Source organism: Macrotis lagotis, chromosome 1 (assembly GCF_037893015.1).
Source record: "Macrotis lagotis isolate mMagLag1 chromosome 1, bilby.v1.9.chrom.fasta, whole genome shotgun sequence".
NCBI lineage: Eukaryota > Metazoa > Chordata > Mammalia > Peramelemorphia > Peramelidae > Macrotis > Macrotis lagotis.
The window spans coordinates 914,691,583-914,715,681 of NC_133658.1; the positions used below are offsets into that span (position 1 = coordinate 914,691,583).

The 24,099-nt window shown below is 38.9% G+C and overlaps 1 protein-coding gene and 1 long non-coding RNA gene across 2 annotated transcripts; one reads left to right on the forward strand and one right to left on the reverse strand.

The window, feature by feature from the left end:
- Positions 1 to 452: 452 nt before the first annotated feature.
- On the reverse strand, positions 453 to 21,467 carry LOC141509832 (uncharacterized). The gene is made up of 5 exons (XM_074219650.1): positions 20,771 to 21,467; positions 8,702 to 8,790; positions 5,138 to 5,264; positions 4,318 to 4,413; positions 453 to 3,386 (listed from the first exon to the last, which is right to left on the reverse strand). The coding sequence occupies exons 1-5, from the start codon at positions 20,847 to 20,849 to the stop codon at positions 1,765 to 1,767; spliced, it is 2,013 nt and encodes a 670-aa protein (XP_074075751.1). The 5' UTR covers positions 20,850 to 21,467; the 3' UTR covers positions 453 to 1,764.
- A 589-nt stretch (positions 21,468 to 22,056) lies between these two features.
- Positions 22,057 to 23,877, forward strand: LOC141492479 (uncharacterized). Its single transcript, XR_012469937.1, has 3 exons — positions 22,057 to 22,586; positions 22,914 to 22,996; positions 23,473 to 23,877. It is a non-coding gene; the product is annotated as an uncharacterized LOC141492479 (long non-coding RNA).
- Positions 23,878 to 24,099: the final 222 nt, after the last annotated feature.

Here is a 24,099-nt window from a genome sequence, read left to right on the forward strand (position 1 = left end):
AAGTGACTTGCTTAGGGTCACACAGCTAGTGGCTGTCTGAAGCCAGATTTGAACTCAGGAAGAAGAGTCTTCCTGATTATAGGTGTAGCACTCTATCTACTGCACATTGTAGCTGCCCTCTCTTACAACTTATATGACCCTAAACTTAAAATTTTTAACCTGACTATAATGCGACAGATCATTAAAAATCAGAAGAGAATGTGATTGGATATTTCATATAAATTCATATAGAATTTCTTATTGGGCAAAAGATTTAATGATAATGAAAATTTTTAAACAAATGAGTATCCAGAAAACTTCTTTTAAAAAAAGTTCAAAACAGATCAGTAGGTTCTGGAGAAAAAAAGAGAAACAAAGAACCACCTTAGAGAAATATTGTATATACATTTTTATATTTCTTTTTAAAAATAAATTTTATTGATTTTTTTTACAATTCCATAATTTTTCTCTTTATTCCTACCTTTCTTCAAGAGTCATCTGATATAGCAAATATTTTAAAAAAAAAAGATAAGAGGGGAGATCAGGAAAACTGATAAAGAGATTTTAAAAATTTGAAAATATATGCAAAATTCTCCACCCGTGGACCTTTCATTCCTGAACATTCAATAGATGGAGAAATACTCAGTATTAATTAATAGCTGGGCCATGCTAATATGATATAAACAATATTAACAAGGTCAATTTACAGATTTAATCATATACCAATTGAACTATTAGAGACATTTGACACCAAGGACTTAAGAAAACAACAATTCATTTTCAGAAAAAAAAGATCTAAAATATGAAGATAAGCAATGAAAAGAAGGTAGTGATGAAAGGGGAAGTATCAAACCCTCAAATCACTCCCTAAATCATCAGTCTTCAAAACTTATTTGGTGTTGATTTAAAAAAAACCCACAGAAGTACTTCAGTGGAACAGCCTAATCAGAGAAGAATCAGAAATGAACAGAACTCAGTGTTCAATAAACATGAAAGCATATTACTAGCTCTTATGATTAAAAACTTCTAGGAAAACTAGAAAGAAGCCTCAGATCAAATTATACCAGATTGGACAGTAAATTCTCAATGGCTCAGTCCTCTTAATATTAACATCATAGCAGTAACAAATTAGAAAAGGCGGTCTTACAGTTTTCCAGCTATGGGGTATTCTTAACCAAATTAGGAATAGAGGCCAATACAAAAGGTAAAATAATATATTTCTTTAAAAATCACAGAAATTTGTATGGAATGGGAATTTGTATTTTTTGTAAATTTTTTTGCAAGGCAATGGGGTTAAGTGACTTGCTCAAGGTCACAGCTATGCAATTACTGTGTCTGAGGTCAGATTTGAACTGAGGTCCTTCTGATTCCAAGTGTTCTACCCACTGTGCCACCTAGCTGCCCCTAAAATTCTTTTTTTTTTTTTTTAAGAATGCAAGTGTTCATTTGCTGGTATTTTGTTAAGTATATAATTTAAAAAACACATTTTATTAAAAAAAAAGCTCAAAGGAATTGTCCAGGAAAAATAATTAAAATTTTCATAGTTTTTAGTTCACAGTCCAAGCTTTAAAGATCCACTATACAACAAAATATTAATAGCAGAAATTTTTGTTATAGCCAAAGCTTCAAATAGAGAAGTTGCCAATCATTTGGGGAATGGCTGATGAGATATGTTCTATGAATATACTAGAATATTATTGTATAGCAAAAAATTAGGAACATAAGAATTTTTATTTAATTCATTACATTTTATGCAATTCCTCTCCCATTAAAAATATTTCTACTTCACATAGATTCACAAGGTTTCCGTCCAGTATGAATTCTCTCATGTACGGTAAGAAAAGACTTCCGCGTAAAGGTCTTTCCGCATTCATGACATTTATAGGGTTTCTCTCCAGTATGAATCCTCTGATGTGCAACGAGGTTTGCACTCCAACTGAAGGATTTCCCGCATTCATTACACATATAGGGATTCTCTCCAGAATGAATCCTATAATGGGCCATAAGGGATGACTTCTGGCTGAAGGCTTTCTCACATTCATTACATTTAAAGGGTTTCTCTCCAGAATGAATCCTATGATGGGCCATAAGGGATGATCTTTGTCGGAAGGCCTTTCCACATTCATTACATGTATAGGGCTTCTCTCCAGAATGAATCCTGTGATGAGCCATTAGGGATGAGCTCTGTCTGAAGGTTTTTCCACATTCATTACATGTATAAGGTTTTTCTCCCGTATGAATCATTTGATGCACAGCAAGATGGGAAGACTGTCTGAAAGCCTTTCCACAATGATTACATTTGTACGGTTTCTCTCTAGTATGAATTCGCTCATGAACAATAAGCTTTGCCCTCTGAATGAAGGCTTTCCCACATTCATTACATTTATAGGGCTTCTCTCCAGTATGAATCTTCAAATGTTCAGCAAGATTGCAGGGCTTTTGGAAAACATTTCCACATTGGTTACAAATGTAAGGTTTCTTTCCAGTGTGAATCCTCTCATGTATGATAAAGTTTGCCCTCCATCTGAAGTCCTTCCCACACTCATTACATTTATAGGGCTTCTCTCCAGTGTGAATTCTCTGATGAACTGTGAGTTGGGAAGGTTTTCTGAAAACTTTTGCACAATGATTACATTTGTAAGGCTTCTCTCCAGAATGAATTCTCTGAGGTGAAATAAGTGGTAATTCCTGGGGAAAGACCTTCCCAAATTTATTGCATTTACAAGATTTTTCTGGTCTATGAATTTTTTGAGTTTTTATAAGCTCTACCCTTTGAAAATAGGCATTCCCACACTGATTACATTCAAGCAACTTCTCTCTAATAGGAGTTTTCTGATGTAAACTAAGAGACAAATGATGGATGAAGCCCGTGCCATCTTCATTACATTTAGAAGGTATTTCTCCAGGAGGATTTTTCTGATGACTAATGAAGTCTGGAATCAAATTGAAAGCTTTATTACAGTGATTATCCTGAAAATCCTTCACTCCCACATGCTTCTCCTGGCACTGAATGAGCTCTATTTTCTCTTTAAAACAGTCCCCATATTTGTTATATTTGGAATGTCCATTCCTTGAGGTGAATGTCTTACATTGGATTAGGTCTGCATATTCTCTGAAGCTCCTTTGACTTTTGTCATATTCATGGCAAATCTTTCCTATGGGGACTTTCGATTGGACAGAAAGAGTTGACTCTTGAGTAAAATTCTTCTTAAATTTATTATAGTTAACATCTCTCTCTTCACCTGGAGTTTTCCTGAGGATCATTTTTAATTGTTTAGAGTGACTCCCCCAGTTGTAGTGCCTCTTTTTAAACTTGGCACCACAATGCCAGGATTCTTTCAAATTGAAGTCACAGAAAATGTTCAGTTTTGGAGAGAGCTCCTTGGTCCAAGGTGCAGTTTTCTTATCTGAGGAAAGAAATGATAGAAAGAGAACCTCTTACCTTTAAGAACAGAACAAAAGTTGATTTAGAATTATGGTAACTCTACCCATGGTAACTTCTATCCCTGAGCCCAAGTTCACCTCATCTTTCTAGGTTGCTATGTCTCACTAGGTTGACTCCACTGACTTTTTTCTACATTCTCTGTGATCTAGGCACATTTCCCCCTGACAGTAGTCGTGCAGGTGATTTGTCACAAATTAATGTTACACTTTATGTAACTCAAATTGATAATGTTTGCCCTTCATTATCGAAGAAGACCACAACATCAGGGAGGTGATGCCATGATAAGCATGTGAATTGTATTTGGGTGAGGGTGGGCTGTGCTAAGTCATCAGTCTCCCTTTCTCCTTTGGAATCATCTGGGTTCAGTGGCCAGATATGGATCAGGATGACTGGAGATGGCCCTGAAGATGGCATCAGGATTAAGCGACTTGCCCAAAGTCACACAGATATTAAGAGTCTGAAGCCAAATTTGAACTCAGAGCCTTCTGACTTCAGGACCAGCACTCTACCCACTGCGTCTTCGAGTTGCCTCTGTAATCCAAATTAACTGTGTCTTATCAGATTGGGTCCACTGTTGTATTAGTCTTTCCTCTATGCTCCGAAGCATTTTTTTAGTGTGCTAGAGAGATAATCCAGTCTCACAAGGTGCCATGCATTATTCCACATCTACATCTCACACCTTCAGTGTGTTTTGCAACCCAAGAGGGCAATGAACATTGATTCTGTCCCTTGAGTTCATCCAGGGGCCATGGGCTGTCTTAGACTATTTAGCAATGGATTATTTGTTTAAAATCAATGAACAATCAGGGGAAGTAAGTGGAGACACTGAGAAGAGTTCTCTGTACAATATTTTCAGGTGATGACTTTCTGAGATGATAGTTTCACTTACTCACCTAGATAGGATTTCCTTTGGTCTTCTTGATCCATCATCCATGGTGCTTTCCCTTGGTCCAACTGGGAAATCACATCTGTTCTGGGAACTGGAATACCTGCTCATGGTAAATAAGGAAAAGTTAAACACAATGGAGGACCTTAGAATTTAGTCTTCTTTAGAGAAGGGATACTCTTGTAAGAGTGAGAGGGTGGTACCTATGCCCCTCAGCAATGGTCTCTATGTTAATGTTGAGAGCTGTGGGAGGAAAAGAAGAAAATGTCATAGATTCAGTTTGGAAATAGAAAATTGGTACTTTGCCCCCCTTCATCCCAGAAGGATATGAACCTTTCATATTTTCTAGCACATGCACTGGAATTTTGTGGATGTATCAAGGTAGAAAAGTCTGATGGGTTAAATCTCCAAGGGGATCTCCTAGTAAATCTAAATCTCCTAGTAGCAGTGGGATGGAAATTTAAACTTGTCATGAGGAAGAAATTCTTAAGGATAAGATACATCCCAAAGAGTTAGGGGCACCTCCTCCATTGTACAATTTCAAAGGAAAGTTGGATGTTTCACTTGAAAAGAATTGAAAGATTGAGGAAGGGACAGCTTAAGGAATAACAAATAAAATTCCTAGTTTCCTATTAGATACGGCAAGGACTTTTGATGTGAGAACAGGGAGGATGAGGACCTTGTTTCTTGGACCAATCTTGGGTCTCTATTAAATGTGTATACCATCAAATACTGATAACAGAGGGGAGAAAGCAAAGGTGATCTTTCCATTGGCCAGTTCAGAAGAACTGGGAGAGGTTGTGGGTAAAAGTGCAAGCTGTCTTTACCCAGATAGAGCAAGTGCTGCAATGTCTCCAGCATGATATTCTTGTAGAGACCCTTCTGAGAAGGATCCAGGAGGCACCACTCCTCTTGGGTGAAATCTACAGCCACATCCTTGAATGTCACTGATACCTGAAATGACAAAAGACATAGAATTGAGAGCAGGAAGGCACTTTAGAAATTTATTGTTTGTATTTTATAAAGTGGAAAAATGAGGCTCAAAGAAGGTGACCCAAAGGTCACATTCCTAGTATATGTCAGTCAACATGCGAAGCCCTAAACCTCAAGGGTGAAATGGAATTTTAGGAAAAGTGGTTTACAGTGGCAACTGGAAGGCAGATGAGAAATGTCACTAAAATGTGAAATGTTTATCCACATGGATTCAGGAAAAAATAATTGTTTTATTTGTGATCTATGGAGATTTGTAGAGAAGACAGAGGAAATGAAGGCAATCTGAAAATTCTTTCTGAGGCAAACTCTCCTAAATGTTATAATGAAATATTAAAATAAAATTGAATGATGAATTTATGAGGACTGGGCAGGAACACCATATTTTTCGAGCAAAACAAAATTTAAAACTCCATGAACTGCAAGAATTTATCCAGTAAATGGACTGTTCCTAAAAATGAATTTGGTAGGACTGATGCTATGTAGGAACTGGGCCAAGTTTTGAGCCTATTCCCCCAGAGACTATAGTGGGCAGAGTGTGACCTTGAGGTGTTACGGGTCTTGTTATATCTTTAAAGGAATGATTTCTTTGAAAAAGCTAATGGATATTAAGTGATTAAAAAACTGAATCCTAATAAATGAGAACACTGCTGGTAGAGCCTTGAACCAATGGTACCAAGTAAAGATGGCACACTTCATATCCCACTTGGTACCTGAACCTTCAAAGGAGGACATGTGGGAAGCTTGGTCCTGAGAGAATGGCATTAGAACCTGCATTTCATAGTCAATTAGAGCAATCTTTCACATTTCCTTCTGACTTTCACTTTCACATGGTTTCCAATATTCAAATTCTGAGACCTGTTTACTTTTATCATTTGACTACATAACTTTTGAGGAATGGTTTTTGGTCTTCTATATTTCTGCCCACTTCTTATTTATTTTGCATATTGATCCTTTATCAAAAAAATCTGATGCAAAGATTCATTTCCCAGTCAGTTGCTTCCCTTCTAATCCTAGATGCTAAAGTTTTGTCCATGTAAAAACTTTTCCATTTCACGTAATCAAAATGATCTATTTTATCTCTTGCAATTGGTTTTATTCTCAAACAAAAGAAAGAGGCAGAGAAAAGAGAGGCAGACCATTCAACTCCCATACAGAAAAACAATTTCCTACTCTAGTAAAAACCTGAAATTCAAAACAGGTCAAGTAATAATGAAGAAATCTTATGATAGATGATGTTAAGTCTCTTTTAGACAGAAGGAAAGAAACTAGGCTAGAGGATGACTGACAACAGTAAGATGTAGTAAGACTGGAAGAGTAGGAAGGGGGATAGGTTGCAAAGTCAAATAGGATTTTATATTTATAGAGTTTGCTTCAATAAATATTGATTAAGTATACTTGATACTGTACTAAGTGCTAGATACAAAAAAAGGGCAAAAGGTAGTCCTTGACCTCAAGGAGCTTACAGTCCTACAGCTGGGTGGGAGAAAATCCAAGAAAGTAAGCATTTCAAGACTTATTTCATCTTGCAGAATGATGAGTTTCTGGAGATAATGAAGTCAGGAAAGCAACTAGGTAGGAAAGAAGCATTCCCTAGGTGCTATCCTTAAATGGCAGAGGATCAGTGATAAGCCCCTAGATGTCTACCCTACCTCTCTCCAAATAGGAAAAGGGAAAGACCTCCAAGAATGGGTGGTTTTGAGGAGTAGAGTGTTGAATATGAAATTGTCAAATGTACACTTTTGGAAGATCTGCTGAATGAAGGATGGACTTGAATAGATAGCCTTGAAACAGGGAAAGTAATGAGAAGGCTATTTCAGTAGTCCAGATGTAAGGTAAGGAGGGGCTATATCTAGGAGACAAATACAAGAGAAAGAAAATGGTAGAATGCATAAGACTTGGTAACTGATTGGATATGGGGGGCATGGGTGGTAAGAGAAATTAAGGAGTCAAGGGGCGGCTAGGTGGCACAGTGGATAGAGCACCGGCCCTGGAGTCAGGAGGACCTGAGTTCAAATCCAGCCTCAGACACTTAATAATTACCTAGCTGTGTGACCTTGGGCAAGCCACTTAGCCCCATTTGCCTTGCAAAAAAAAACTTAAAAAAAAGAAATTAAGGAGTCAAGAATGACTTCTGGATTTAAAGTCTGGGGATCTGGGAGAATGAAGGCACTCTTGATAGTAATAGAGAAGTTAGAATAAGGGAATGTTTGGAGAGAAAGTAATGGGTTCCACTTTAAACATGCTGAATTTCACATGCTCATATCCTGTCCAAGATGTCCAACAAGCAGTTGGAGATGCAAGACTAGGATAATCCATAGTTAGAATTTTACAAAGTTTGACTCCTGGGAAGACAAGGGAGCAAGAGATTTGAAAGAAGGGGAGAGTGAACAGTTGAACTGGTTTAGTAAGAAATCAACCCTGAGAAAGGAGTCAAGAATAGTCAAAGCACGATGGTCTGGGAAAATGGTGAGGATGGGAGTAATTAAAGCTCACTCATGATGAGGATGGAAAAATAGGCTTAGGAATAGTAAAGTATATAGAGAAAGGGAAGGGACAAGATTATGAGCGGATGCAGGAATCACAAAGCTCTCAAAAATGGAAGGTAAGTGGTGGCTAGATCAAGGGATACTCATCCTTGGGGTGGTGGAGGTGAGCCAAGGGAACATCAAGAGGATTACAAGGACCACTCCTACATTGTTGATCTTTCACATGCCAAGAGGCCCAGTGACATCATGATGTTGGCTCAGCTTGGAAGGCTTTATCATAGGTTGGGCACAAATAGTTATTTACATTTGGAATAATGGTGCCTCTGCATTAGAGCATCTCATGTTTTCTCAAGGCTACTTTGATTCTGCTTTGCTCATAGAACACAGTAACTTCATTGTAAAGGAAAACATCCTGGGAAAGACTTCACCTCTGGTTGTTTTTGATTGACTGCAATTACCTTTTCTTTCTTTCTTTCTTTCTTTCTTTCTTTCTTTCTTTCTTTCTTTCTTTCTTTCTTTCTTTCTTTCTCTCTCTCTCTCTCTCTCTCTCTCTCTCTCTCTCTTTCTTTTTAATTTTTTCAAGGCAATGGGATTAAGTGGCTTGCCCAAGGCCACACTACTAGGTAAATAAGTGTCTGAGGCCGGATTTGAACCCAGGTACTCCTGACTCCAGGACTGGTGCTCTATCCACTGTGCCACCTAGCTGCCCCTGCAATTAACTTTTAAAAAAGAAAAAAAAAGGAAGACAAGGATGTATTAGAAATAGACTAAAGAATACCCACCCTGATTTCTATGTAATAGAAACTGTTTCACTTGGATGGTTTCATGTACAATTCTCTTTTGATGTTTTGTGTTGACAGAAATGTTTCTATTTCCTAATATTTGTCAAGTGTAAGAATCGTTGGCACTTACCTGGGATTGTATTTTTAGGTTGTCTGAGGTCATTGCTTGGGACTCCATGCTCCTCTCTAGTGACAAGCCTGGATCCTCAGTGGGATGAGCTGTGGAGAGAGAGAAGGATCCCTGAGGGGGAGGAATCTTGTCTTTCCCCTCCAAGGCAGGAGACTCATTCCCAAAAGGACCAAGAAAGGGTCAGGAAGCCAGGAGGGCCGTCTTGAGGGAAGAGACAAACTAAAAGAAATCTTAGTAGAATCAACATTTCACTTCCTCTGCCCCTCCCCACTCTCCTGAGGCAGGATGGAGCTGCCTCATGCACCATATGGGCTGAGACTAGCCAAACCTTTGTAGGATCCTTCAGTATCAGACGTCTTTCTACTATCTCCCCTTCTCTCCCACACGCTAGGTTTCTAGATATCTACTTGCTAGAACTAGGAGCTAAGAAGGTTGGAGAAGATTGAAGAGAGAAGCCTAGGAAGGGACATGGCAAGGCTGCTATGATGAGGGGGAGTTTACACTATTGAGTTTGGAACAGGAATGATATCTGGGGAATGTCCAGGATTATGACGGGGTCTAAGGTACAGGAAAGACTGGAAAAGAAGCTCTGTGTTCTAGCAGAGAGTGGAGGATGGAGGAGGATTTGAGGCTATTAAAGAAATGTGGCCGGGGAGCAGGAGACCTGAGTAAGGGGTGCACAAGGAAGAGTCTGGGAGGCCAGGATACCTGGACCACTGAAACAAGGTGGGGTAAGGAAGAGTGGGCACTTGTAGTCAAAGTGGGAGTTGGGGAAGCAGGAGGTCTGGGTTCCTACATGGAGGTGAGGCAGAGAGGGGTGAAAAAAGAAGAGGAAGCAGGGGACACAGGGCTACCAAAATTTTCCTTTCATACAGACATGATAAATGAATTTCTTACTTAAAAGCAAACTCCTCTGGCTGTCTCTTGTTCCTTGGATTAAATAGAAACTCTCTTTTAGCTTTTAGACCTAATTCTAATATGGTTCTCCAGCTTTGCTGGATATTACTTTCATTTCCATTCTTTGATCAAGCCAATTTGTCTTCTTGGCTTCTCATATGATTCTACATCTCCCAACTCTCTATGCCTTTCTTCTGTTTATCCCATATGTTTGTAATGCAGCCCTCATTTCCAGAAGTCTGGAAAGGTAGCAAATGAGTAGGTGGTGAAGAGTTTTAAGAAGCAAACCAAGGATTTTTAAATTTTCTTTTGGAGGAGTCACTGGAATTGAGAGAGAGAGAAGAGAGAGAGAGAAGTGAGGAGTGTGTGCTTGTGTGTGTTATATTATGACATATTATATATAATGATATGATTATCATAATATAGCATATTATACAGTGTATATATAATACATTACAAGTTATATATACTATTATATATATATAATATGACAATTATATATTATATAATCACTTGGACAGCTGATTGGAGGAAGGATGGGTGTGGGGATAAACAGAAGCCAGGAATGACAAAAATCCAGGCAGTTGTCAAGAAGTGCATTACAGGGTGGTGGCTGTAAGAGTATAAAGGAGACACTTAAACAGATGTTGTGAAGGCAGAAATGCCAAGACATGGGATGAATGGACCCTAAGGTGATAGAGATGGGTAACTGAGAAGATGGTGGTGCCCTCTAAAGTAATACCAAAGGTGGTGAGATCTTTTTGAGGCAAGATAATGGATTATATTTGGAAATGTTAAGTTTGAGATGTCCTCCAGACATGCAGTTTGAAATGTTCAGAAGGCAATTGGAGAAGTGAGCCTGGAGCTCAGGAGAAAGACTTAGGGCTGGATAGATGCAATGGGGCAGGAGGTGTTCTACTGCCTATACAGATTAGTTATACTTCTTGTTTCTGGGAGGGTTGTGATGATGTAGGATGGACAGAATTCACTTAGAGAGACTGGGGAACATATGAACCGATTCTGTAACATATGAACCCATTCTGTAATTGATTTTGGTCAACTCAGCACATGGGTTTGCCCATGGCTATGTGTAACCAAAATGAGTGGACAAAGAAGTCATTGGGCACTGAACTCTTTAAGAAGGGAGAAGGTCCTGAGGGTTGGTAGGATTTGAATTAGGTGAGATGAAAAGGCAATCATAGCTTCATGAATCTTATGTGAAAAAATAAATTTATTATGAGAGAAATGAACATGCAGGTAGAACCCTAAGCAATCCAAACAGAAGCTTGTGTATTTATGAAATTTCAACAAAGAGTAGAATAAATAATAAATTAAGATGGTAGAAAAACAGCATTCTTTCCCCCCTGGGAACTACTGGACTATGAAGATATGATGGTCTGCTTGTCTAAAAGGTCCCAGCTGTATAGGCAGTTTCCCAGTCTAGTGTAGACTGACTGGCATCTGTCTTGGCACTCAAGAGCACACAAACAGACCCACTTAGGGTGCAAACAGCAAATAATGTCAGCTCATGGAAAGATAGATAGCATGAACCTCAAAAGAAGAGAGGTTGGTGAGTGACAGTGGTAGAAGAAGAATCGGGAAATGGTAACAGGTTGTGGGAATTCCAATTCCTTCATCAACGATTTGGGGTATAAGTGAAAGTATAGCCATTAATGTAAGAAGCAGAAAAAGAACCATCAGCAGTAGTAAGGATATTGGCCTCAGCAAGTATGAGAAAAATGAAAGAAGTGTGAAAGGAAGAAATTTCTGATGAAAGGAGGTCTGTTCATTTTGGATCAGGAAAATGTAGAAAGCATAGTGGAAGGGGTAGGCAGGTCCAGAGTGGGACATCTGGGGAGGAAGGGCTGAATAATGTGGGAATGAAGGAAGGCGACTGATTTTGACACTTTTTACACAGCTACAGGCTTCAATTTCACAAAAATGAGGACAATAGAAGTGGATGGAATATGGCAATGATTAGGGAAATTCAGGTAGAGTAACAGTGAGGGTCCCTGATGAAAGGTTGATGAGGTGGCAGCACAGTCCTAGCTTGTCTCCCCTCCCCCCAATTTGGTCAAACTTGACAGAGTTCTGACCCTAGTCTCACATTCAACATGGAAACATATCAAAGGGAATTCAGAAGGAAGAGCTGTCTCTCACTTTGGAACCCTTCTTCCCTCTCAAAGAGGTGGAAGGCAGAACTGAGAGACCCTTGGAGAATGTGATAGGAATGCTCCAAGTATGGGAGCATGAGTAGGCAGCTAGCTTGTGCAGTGGATAAGAATGCTGGACTTGGAGTTGGGAAGACTCATTTTTGTAATTCAAATTTGGCCTCAGACAGTCACTATCTGTGCCACCCTGGGCAAGTCATTTTACCCTGGTTGCCTCAGTTTCCTCATTTGTAAAATGAGCTGGAGAAGGAAATGGCAAACCACTCTATCTTTGCCAAGAAAACCCCAAATGAGGTCATGAAGAATTGGACATGACAGAAAAACTAATAAAACTATTCAGGATCCTAAAGTCAGATACACAATATAAGAAGCCTTGACATTTTGTAGGAAGAAATTCTAATGGTTTTTTTCTAGTGTATTCCCAGCAAGTTAATAAAAAGCAAAACCTTTAGTACTAGTAGAATTCTAAATCTGATCATTCAAATACATTATAACCATAGCTATTTTAAAATTATTCTCTAATGAAAATAATAGCTCATATCTCTGCAATAGTTTAAGGTGTATATTTGGGGCAGCCTCACCCATGAAGATCTGCTCCTGGCACTATTGTCATTTGCCATCACTCTGGAAATAAGACTTTCTAGAGACTCTGTCTTCAGAAAGGACCTAAGCTGGACATACCCAAATTCTATGGGAATGGAAATTTTTATACCTTTGGGGGATTAGGAAGCTGCTTTAAAAGAGGCATTGGGCAATCAAGTCCCAAGGACAGCTCTGATCCCTTTAAGGCAAACTAATCCCTACTTTGAGATGGTGGGGAGGCCTATCTCTGTGCTTTCTTGACACTGTCATCTTCTGGCCATCAAGTAAATGCCTACTGTGTGCCAGTCACTAGGCTAAGCAAATATGAAAAATAAAGACAGTCTCTGCCTTCAAGAAGCTTACAATGTGATGGAGGAAAACAATACACAAAAAGAAGCTGAAAAATCACAGGGTATTAATGAGGACTGAAGACAAAGACTGGAACAATCTCAGAGAATGTTGAGTTTTCCGATTCTGAGATTCTTGGAGGAGTATTATGGAGTTCAACCCAAAGGACTGCAGTCAAGTGACTTACTTGTGAAGTTCCCATCTTTCAAGTTCAAAGTCAAATGAAATTACTATTCTTCATTGTATTTTAAGAATGCCAGGCCAAATCTATACAAGTACCAGGTAGCTCCAGATGGAAACACACATCCTAGAAATAGTCATGATGGCACCTTTCAATTCAGATAATTTCCTCAATATCATAATTTCTCCCAAGAATCAATATTTTCAGAAAATCAATGTATATAATACCTCTAGATTCAATGAATCTTCAAATTATATTTATTAAGAATTTATAAACTCTTGATCTATCAATACAATTTTAACAAGTATAACAAACGTATCGGGCATTACGTTAGGGTCTAAGGCTATAAAAATAGTAGGAAATAGGTTTAAAATAAATTTTTAAAAAGTCACCAGGAAAAGAGTTTCTGATTCCAAGGCATTGAAAGTATAGCCAGAGGAGATAAGAATCTCAAAAAATAGAGAAAAAAGAGCTAGACAATGATTTGGGATAATCATATCAAAAGTGGTTCTTGTACCCTAGCCTTCAAGAAAATAAAGGCTCCTGAGAAATGGTAGCTAGGAGGCATAGAGAATCATAGAATGAACATATTATTATAAGGAACACAGCCAGTTTGGTAGGATCACAATGTCGATGGAGAGGGAAAATGGCTAGAATGGCAGGTGGAGGCCAGGGTGTAAATATCAAAGAGAAAAATTTGTATTTGATCCTGGTGACAGCAGGAAACCTTTGGAGTTTATGGATTCAGAGCTTAATATGGTTTGCTTTATGCTTTAGGAAAGTCAGTTTTGCAGGAGATAGTTTGGAGTGGGGAAGAGACTAGAAGAAAGGAGGTCAGGTAGGTCCAGTGCAAAAGTCTAGAGTGAACGGGTCTGGACTGGACTAAAAAGTGGGGGGTGAAGGAGGGAGAGAGAAGAGACAGAGAGAAAGATGAAGGAGAATGGAGGGAAAGAGGAGAGGGGAAGAAAAGACAGAGAAGAGAGAGGGAGGGATAAAAGAAAGAAGGGAGAGAGAAGGAAGAAGGGAGAGGAATGAGAATGGAAAAGAGAAAAGGGGAGAGAAGAGGAAAAAGGGAAGGGAAAGGGAGAGAAGAGAGAAAGGGAGAGGGGAAGAAAGAGGAGATAGAGGGGAGAGGGGGAGAGGGGGAAAGGAAAAGTGGAGAGAAGGAAAGGAAAAGTGGAGAGAAGGGAAGGACAGAAAGAGGAAAGAGAGAAAGAAGGAAAGGAGGAAGAAAGACAAAGAAGCTTGGAAAAGACTATTATTCTTCTATCATCTGAATCAGTAAAATCTGCTCTGTCAACCTAAATTTCTAATATTACACTAGTGAAAAAAATAGTCATTGCACTGAAATCCTTTAGAGGATCCTAGCTCCAGTATTACTTAGGAATGATACCCCTCATTCCTCCAATTCCACCAAAACCCCTCCCCCACCATCAATCCCACAAAGTTAGAATATTTTCTCAAACTTAATTCTAAAAAAGCAATGAATATAAAACAAGAACTAAGTTAAAAACCCAGAAATACTGAAATTAAACTCCTTTCATGTACAGACTGGTTTACTTGGATATCTGAGGTGCCAAGAAAAGTCAAATAATGCCTAATGAAACACAAAACCGTGAAGTCCAAAGAGACTGGGACTAAACAACTAAACAACACTGATGGTTAAAGAGAGAAGTAAAATCTATGAGAAGTTGATTATAAACAAATATCAGCGTGTATAGCTATTAAAACTGAAATAAAGTACTCAACAAGCAAATTGGTAACAACCACATCAATGATGATGTTTCCACAAACATGTGAAAGAGAAAATTGGGAAAAAAGATTAAAGTAGATGAAAATTTCATAGAAGAGAAGAAAGAGACAACATTAAAAAAAACACAACAGAAAAATAAACCCAGAATCTTTTGAAAGTAAAAATCATTGACCTTAAAGACAGGATGGGCAAAGACAATTTAAGGATTGTAAATCTCCCAGAAGAATGATGAAAAAAAAAATCCAGAATCCTATAATATGGAAAATTCCAGAATTTCTGGCTATGCAAGAATTCACAGATCACAAAAGGAAAAAAAATTCTCTACTTCAAACTCCAAGATAAATTAGTGACTAAATTTAACAATTCCAGTCATAAACAAAACATTCTCTAAATATCCAGAAGAAAGAATTTCAAAATATTAAAGGAAATTAAAATATCACAAGACTAGACTACATACCATATAAACCACAGAAGGAAATGTAATATTATTTTCCCAAAAACTCAAGGAGACTCCAGATACAACTCAAAATGAGATACTTTACAAACCTGAGTCTAATCATCAAAGCAAGGAATTGGAGGCATTAAATCAAGTATGAAAAGAACAATGTAGAATAACTTCGAATACTCTCAACCCCTCCCCCAAACGAAAAACACAAAAGAAATAGGGCAAGAAAAAATAATGAAATAAATTACCCAATATAAATGTCATTGTTATTATTTTTGTTAAAAAAAAAAAGAAAGGAAAAAACCTTGCCCAGATTTAAAAAATTAAACATGTTTATTAAGCGGAAACAAAAATTTCACATGAAAGTAGGAATGGGAGAAGAGATTTGGAGAATGGGACTAAACACTACAATACCTTTACCATGAGGATCAATGAATATTTTGTTTTGCAAAATTACAAAGCAGGAGGGTGTATGAATGAAGAGCAAAATAAAATTGATGACTCCTAGACCACATATGACATTAATAGCTCATCAAGAAGGGTGTCTACAGAAAATGGGAAAGGAGATAGAAGGGAGAGATTGATACCGGAAAAATGTAAGGCAGGGACATTTATAATGGTTTTAATTTGAGAGGAGTTGGTATATGGCGGGGGAGAGTATTATGTCTCTTTGTATAACATCCTCTATCAAAAGAAGTAAAATGCAGGTATAGAATAGAGTAGAAAAAGGAGAGTCATATAAAGATGAATTATCATAGGAAGGGCAAGGGTTAGAAAAAGATAACATAATTAGGGACACAGGGTAATTTCTAGCAATGGGCACTACTTATGTCACCATTACTGCCTTTAAGCACTGTTACTTCTGGGGCAGCTAGGTGGTGCAGTGAATAGAGCACTGGACCTGGAGTCAGGAGGACTGGAATTCAAATTAGACCTCAGACACTTAACCCCATTGCCTTGCAAAGAAACAAAAATAAAACAACCACCAAAAAGAACTGTTACTTCCAAAAGTATGGAGCCATAGTGGGAAGGGAAGAGGAATCAAGATAATTAATATAGAATCACTTTACAAGAGGGAACACATATTTCTGAGCTTGAGAAGCTTTAACTTCATGAGGAACAGAAAGAGATTAAAGAATGACTGGATAAAGAACTCGACTGTGAATCAGAATAAAAGCTCAGGAGAGACAGAAAGGGAAGAGATTAAAATGATTATGCAAAAAAAATTCTTAGAAAAAGGGTCCTATGAAGAAGACTGATAGGGCAGCTAGGTGGTGCCGTGGATAGAGCACTGACCCTGGAGTCAGGAGGACTCCAGTCTCAGACACTTAATAATTGCCTAGCTGTGTGACCTTTGGCAAGTCACTTAACCCCATTGCCTTAAGTAAATTTGAAAAATGAAAAAAAAGATATTTCTGAAAAAACTGATAAAGAAAAGAAATGGGTGATGATCAAAAGAAGGGGAGGATTTAAGAACAGAGAAAATGGTAAAATAGAGATAATGAAATTAAAGAAAAAGAAATCAATAATCTAAGTAAAAGTTCAGAACTAGAGAAAGGATTAACAATCAAGATAAAGGGAAGAGAGAAGGGTCTGCAAAAAAGTAATTTGAACAAATTATTGTTCCTCAGGATAGGAATAAATGTTTTTGTTGGTCATTTTCGAAGAAGACCATGACATCAGGGAGGTGATGCCATGACAAGCATGTGAATTGTATTTCAGCAAGGGGATGCTGTGCTAAGTCACCAGCCTCACTCTCTCCTTCAGAGTCATCTGGGGTCTGGGGGCCAGATATGAATCAAGATGACTGGAGATGGCCCTGAATGTGAGGCAGTCAGGATTAAGTGACTTGCCCAAGATCACACAGCTAGTAAGTGGCAAGTGTCTGAGGTCAGATTTGAACTTCCATCCTCCAGAATCCATGGCCAGTGCTCTATCCACTGTACTACTTAGCTATCCCTTGGGGATAAAGAATCTCCTCAAAAAGAGAAAGAAAAAAAGTTAAGGCAACAAGTCAATTAGCATTTTTTCATCAAGCATTTATTTTGTATTAGGCACCATGATAAACATTGGGGATGGAAAAACAAATAAAAAGCTAATCCATGACCTAAAGACACATACTAATGATTGAAGACAACACCCAAAATGGGATGAGGTAGGGAAACGTACCTACTCCTAGGCACAGGCAAAGTCTAGGGGATTAAGGATGGCTCATTTGGATAGTTCCTAAAATGTTGAAATAACATTGGAGAGACAATGAATGAGAATAAAAACCAAACTCTAATAACTTTCAGTACAAATGGTTTAGTGGATGAAAAAAAACCAAAAAAAAATCTTTCTCATTAGAAACCCATCTAAAAATCAAAGTCATGTATGGAATAAAAATTAGATACATCAGATGAATCCTCAGTAGCAGGAGTTGCAATTATGCTATCAGAGGAAAAATATGAAATTTCACAATTTCAATAGATATAAACAAGGAAATTATATTGTATTTGAAGAAACTATAGACAACCTCCTCCCCTCCAACATCTGGATTAAGCTTATATGTAAATGGTAGATCATATAAATTCATAAAGGAAAAATTAACTGAATTGAAAAACATAGTAATAGAATTTATACATCATTTAAATGTGCACAAGATACTTTACACACATTTTATCAGTCAGTCAATAGGCATCTCCAAAGGGCCAGGCACTGAGCAAAGCAGTTGAGATACAAAAAGGGACAAAAGACAATCTCTACCTTTGAGCTTGCAATCGAATGACTACACATTATATAGACTGAATTCACAACAACTTAGTTGGTGGTAGTGCTACACTAAGAAAGAGCCTAGAATGTTCCTCCCTCAAAATCTAAGAAAAAGAGAAACAAAAGAGGAGATGAACAATGCTTAGAGATTTTAGAACTTAAATTTTTATGGCTCTATCTGAATGGGACCACTAAAAATGCACTAGTAGCACTTGTACAAAAAGAGACTAAAGATTAATATGGAACAAAGAAATTGCAAATAAATGTAAAAAAAAGTCGAAATACTCATCACATATTTTACAGATCATACCACAGTAAAAGGGTAGTTAATTTAGGCAATACAAACGAAAGACAGCCCTGAATGAAGCCAAATGATGAAATCCTGAATAATAAGTGAGTCCAAGATCAAAGCATAGAAACAGTTAATAACTATATCAAAGACTACAACAATAATTAGAGCACAATTAATTTTTTCAGAAAAATATAACCTTAAAAACATATATTAATAAATATAAAAATATATTAAGGAACTGAATATGCCTTTTAAAACCAATCAAATAAATAAACAAATCTTAAAGAAGGACAAATGGAAGAAATATTGAAAATAAAAAAATAAATTGGAAACCAAAAGAACCATAAAATTGCTAAATAAAATTAGATGTTTATTTTTTGATATAAAAATTGATAAACTTTTAGATAACATGATTAAAAAGAAGAGGTAGAAAATCAGATTAATAAAAAATTTAAAAGAACAAGGGAAAAGAAATAAAAAATTAACTGAACCTAATAATACAACTATACATTAATGAGAGTAAGAACACAAAAGAAACACTAGAGTACTATCTGCAACAATACAAACTATATAATGTTTTTAGGGTTTTTTTTTTCTGTAAGGCAAACAGGGTTAAGTGGCTTGCCCAAGGCCACACAGCTAGGTAATTATTAAAGTGTCTGAAACCGGATTTGAACCCAGGTACTCCTGACTCCAAAGCCGGTGCTTTAGCCACTACGCCACCTAGCCGTCCCAACAAACTGTATAATGTAACAGAACACCAAATAGAGTTCAATACAATTTCACAAATGGAAAATCCACTCTGTGTAAAAGAACTATAAAAGAAAAAACTCTAGGAAAATTTATGGAAAATATAGGATTAAATATATATATAGGGAAGGAAAATCAAAGAGAGAGAATTCTAACCCAACATCATAAATGATGATTAATTTATAACATTAAAATATTAAAATGTTGGCAAAGTTCATAGTAATTTATTGATAAACTCATTGACTAATCCTTCACATAGTACCTACCTCAAAGAGTTCTTGTGAGAATCAAATGAAATAATATTTGTAAAGAGTTTAGCAGAATAGCTGGAAGTTATTTAAATGGTCTTCCCCTTCCCTGCAGTAAGATCAAGCTGGAATTTATACCAGGGAAGAACAGAAGTTTAACATTAGAAAAATATTCAATTTAAACATATTTTTTAAAAATTGCAACAACACAACATCCAAACCCACAGGATTATCTCAACAGATTCACAAGTCTTTAAGAAAACACAAAACTCATTTATGCTAAAAATCCTTCAAGGTATAGTTCTAGAAGGAGCTTTCACAATGATAAAAAGCATCTATCTGAAGTCATCTTATGCAACAGGAAAACAAAATTGATCCCCTAACAAGTACAGAAATAAAGCAAGAATACATTATTATTAGATCTGGTTCTAAAAAGGCTAGAAGTAGCAATATGACAGGAGAAAGAAAAGCTTATAAATACAGAGCCTATATTTGATTGCTTTCTGTCAGGGAGAGGGGAGAGAAAAGGGAGGGAGGAAGAAAAATGTAAAATGAAAACCTTGTAAAAAATGATTGGTAAAAACTCCCCTAGCATGTAGTTGGAAAAACAAATAAATAAGACATTTAAATCAAAAAACAAAGACAGTAAAGCTTAAAGATAGACAAAGAGGATGCAAAGCTATTCTTATTTGCTGATGTTATGGTGATTTACTTACATCGTCCTAGGAAATCTATAATAGTTTTGAATTTCAGTCTACAAAATCAGTGCAGGAAAATCATTGATATTTTTAATGCAGAAAATTTTTATATGGAAATTAAAAACAGTTTATCCTTCATTTTTTTTTTCAAAGAAGACCATGCCATCAGGGAGGTGATGCCATGACAAGCACATGAATTGGATTTGAGTGAGGGGGATGCTGTGCATCCCATCACCAGCCTCACCTTCTCCTCCAGAACGATGTGAGACCAGTGGCCAGATATGAATCAGGAAGAGTGGAAATGGTCTTGGATATGAGGCAATGATGTTAAGTGACTTAACCAGGGGCAAGCTAGGTCAGCTGGGTGGTACAGTGGATAGAGTATTGGCCTTGGAGGTAGGAGGACTCCAAGTGCCTCAGGCACTTGACTCTCACTAGCTTTATATGGAAATAGCATCAAGGAGCCAGCCATAAAAAATGAAATGCCATTCATAACAACAAAATGCCTAAATTATATGGGACTCAGTGCACCTCCATACACTCAGTATCTGTACAGATAAAGTTACAAAAGTCCCTAAAAACCATCTTTGAGCTGAGGAACAATTCAGTGATCATAGCTGGGTTATACCAATTATCATAAAGCTAAAAATTTGATGGAGTTCATTTAGCAATTTCTTCCTATACCAGTGAAACTAACCAAGGATGGTTAAACATAAACAAATGAAAAAGCGGTAGATTCCAAGGGAAATAACAGAAAACCCCAGTATAGGAATGAAGATGGAATGGCACTTCTGGACCCTCAACTATATTAGAAAGCAGTCTTCATCGAAGCCAGTGGCAAAAAAAAAAGAAAAGAAAGGAAATAAAACTAGGTTAATGGCATAAATGAGGAAGAATCTAAGAAGACAGGGACTCCACGCCTCAGTTTTCATCAAATATCCGACCCAACTTACCCAGGGAAGAAGTTCCTATTTGACCTCTGTCACAATCCCCACACTCTCTTTCCCCGGAGGCATCGCCTTCAGTGCCCATCGCGGGGGCAGCACAGGTGGCAGCGGCTCTCTTGCTCTCGGGTTTTCCTGGAATAAGGCAACGTCCTTGGTTTCCCCGAAGCTGCCCATTAGAAAGTCGAGTTCTCTTATGGTTAAAGGGGGGTCAGAGGGCCAAGGGCTAACGGGGCCCCCTGCATTCTCTGGAGCTATTTGGTAGGCAGACAAGTCGCCCAAGCTCTCCACCCCAGGGAGAGTCGCTCAGTAGGCTGCCCAGGATGCCAAAGTTTCTCAGCCAGACTGTCTCCTCCTCCAGGGGGCTGGACGGGGCGAGCATCCTCCCCTCTCTGCTTGCGGTCCCAGGTCATCCGAAGTTGCTTCAGGTGGGGTGACAGGGGCGCATCTCACGTGGTGCTCGGAGGGGGAGTGGTGGCGCCACCCCCTTCTTTCGGGGCACCCAAAGCCAAGTCCCGAGGCAGGCGTGGCTCTCGAGGGGGGCGCCGGGCAGCTGACAGCATCCTCAGCGGGGGAGCTGCGGGAGCCGAGAGGGCAGGAGCCGGCCCCTCCCCGGCTTTGTGCTGGGGGGCTCCAGCCTGCGGGCTAGACGCTGCTCGGGGGTCCTTGCGGCTGTGGACCCCCACGGCCAAGCCCGGCCCCGATCTCGCGGCTTCCTGCTCTGCCGCCCACCCGCCGGGCGCTCCGATGCCAGGGTGCGCAGCGGCCCCCTCCGCCCCGAGCTCCCCGGAGAGCCGACCTCCCCGCCACAGCTCTCGGGGCGCACCCCGACCCTGGCCCAGCCTCACGCCGGGTGACGTCACCGCGTCCTCTCCGCCCACGAGGGGCCTCCCCCTGCTCTCCCGGCCGGGGAGATAGCCGCAGCGATGGCGGGAGCAGGGCGCCCCAGCCCCGGCCAGACGCCGGCTCCTGCCCGGCCCGAGCACAGGGAAGGCTCGGGAGCCGACACCCCCAGTCCGGCCCATCCCGGGAAACTATCTCTAGCCTCTCTCTCTCTCTCTCTCATCTATATCTAACCTATATCTATATATCTCTATCCATATCTATATCATCTCTATCTTTATATCATCTCTCTCTATATTCTCTACATCTGATCTATATCTCACATCCATATCTATATTGATATCTCTATATCCATTTCTATATATCTAATTGTATCTAATCTGTATCTCTCCATAACCATATCTCTCTCTATATATACATATATGTCATGTCTACCTCTCTATCTATGTCGATCTCTATACCCAGACGTAGAATAAAGACGTCTATATAGATCTCTATCTATCTATGCATCTATCTAGGAATCAGAAAGGGTCTCTGACCCCAGTTGGGTCTCTGAGCCCCGGGCATCCGAGTCCCCTTCTGGGATTCCAGGGCCCCTCACCTTGGTTATAGGACTGGAGGAAGGGGGTCTTGCTCCTCAGTCCTGCCTTAACTAAGTCCTTGGTCTCTCCCTGTCTCCAATTCTGTCCCAGTTCTCAACTGCCAGGCCAGAATTTTGGGATTCTCACCTAGCTTCTCCCTCATTTTAGACCCTCTCCTAATTCTGGGGTCTTCTAAGGTTCCCTTTCTCCCCCAGACCTAGGACTCTCAGCTCCCCAGCCCCTCAGGATTCCTTATCTCCATAGGGATTCTCTCAACTCCAGCCTTCCTCTGGACAACCCCAATTTTCCCTCTCCAGCTACTAGCCTCATCCTCTGCCAGTTCAAGCAATCCAGTTGTGTAGATGCTCTGTGAGGGTGAGGGGAGAGAGGAGAAAGTGCAGGTAAAGGTCTGCTGCAGAAAAACTCAAGGATCTGTCTTAGAATCAGCCCAACTGGGACACCAATGCCCCCACTGCCCTTTCTGTCTCCAAGGGAGGAATTAGGGTGCAAAGGAGAACCGATGTAAAGCATTTTTTATTTTTCAGAATTTCTTGTCAAATCTGATGCTAACTTTGCTCTTCTCTTTTGACTTGAGATCTCAAGGAAGGTAGACCAGGAGCTCTCAGTGATTAAGATCTTTTTCCTCTAGAGGTTCTTGATGGGTTGGTTCCTTTCTTTCAGGGGAAAGGAAAGGTCTCTTCTCTTCAAAGATTCTTCTTTTTCCCCAGTTCAGCTTGCTAAATCTTCAGAGCAAGAGGAAATAAACCCCCAGGAGCAAGAGGGAATAATCCCATTGAATAAGTTATCCCAGGTAAGTGTAATCAATCCTATTTCCATTAACATAGAACATCAAAAGAAGTTTGTATCTGAATCTATCAATCTATATTATATAGAAATGATTTTTTTAAAAAAATATTAAATTTAATATAGTATGACCAGTATGACCAGGAAGGATAATGATCATTGTTGGAGGGGATGTGGGAAATCTGGGACACTATTACACTGTTGGTGGAGCTGTGAACTCATCCAACCCTTCTGGAGAGCTATTTGGAACTATGCCCAAAGGGCAACAAAAATGTGCATACCCTTTGACCCAGCAATACCACTACTGGGTCTATACCCTGAAGAGATGAGGAAAAAGGGTAAAAACATTACTTGTATAAAAATATTTATAGCAGCCCTGTTTGTGGTGGCAAAGAATTGGAAATCCAGTAAATGTCCTTCAATTGGGGAATGTTTTAGCAAACTGTGGTATATGTATGTCATGGAATACTATTGTTCTATTAGAAATCAGGAGGGACGGGATTTCAGGGAAACCTGGAGGGATTTGCATGAACTGATGCTGAGTGAGATGAGCAGAACCAGAAAAACACTGTACACCCTAACAGCAACATGGGAGTGATGTTCAACCTTGAAGGACTTGCTCATTCCATCAACGCAACAATTGGGAACAATTTTTGGCCGTCTGCAAAGGAGAGTACCATCTGTATCCAGATAAGGAGCTGTGGAGTTTGAACAAAGTACAAGGACTATTCCCTTTAATTCGGAAAAAAAAAAACCCCAGATGTCTTATGGTTTGATCTGGTTACCTCTGAGAATTCTGTTCTCTTTAAGGATATGATTTCTCTCTCATCACACCCAATTTGGATCAAGGTACAACATGGAAACAAAGTAAAGACTGACGGAGTGCTATCTGTGGGGTGGGGGTGGGGGGAGGGAAGCAAGATTGGGGGAAAACTGTAAAACTCAAATAATATCTTTAATAAAAATTAAGAGTGTATAAAAAAACTCAAAAAAATATATTAAATTTAATATAGCACTAACAATGTTGCCATGCCTGTCTGCCTCCTTTTAAATTTGTAATCTCTTCTGTGTTTTAAATGATTGATATTCTTTACTTTTTAAAATTTCTGT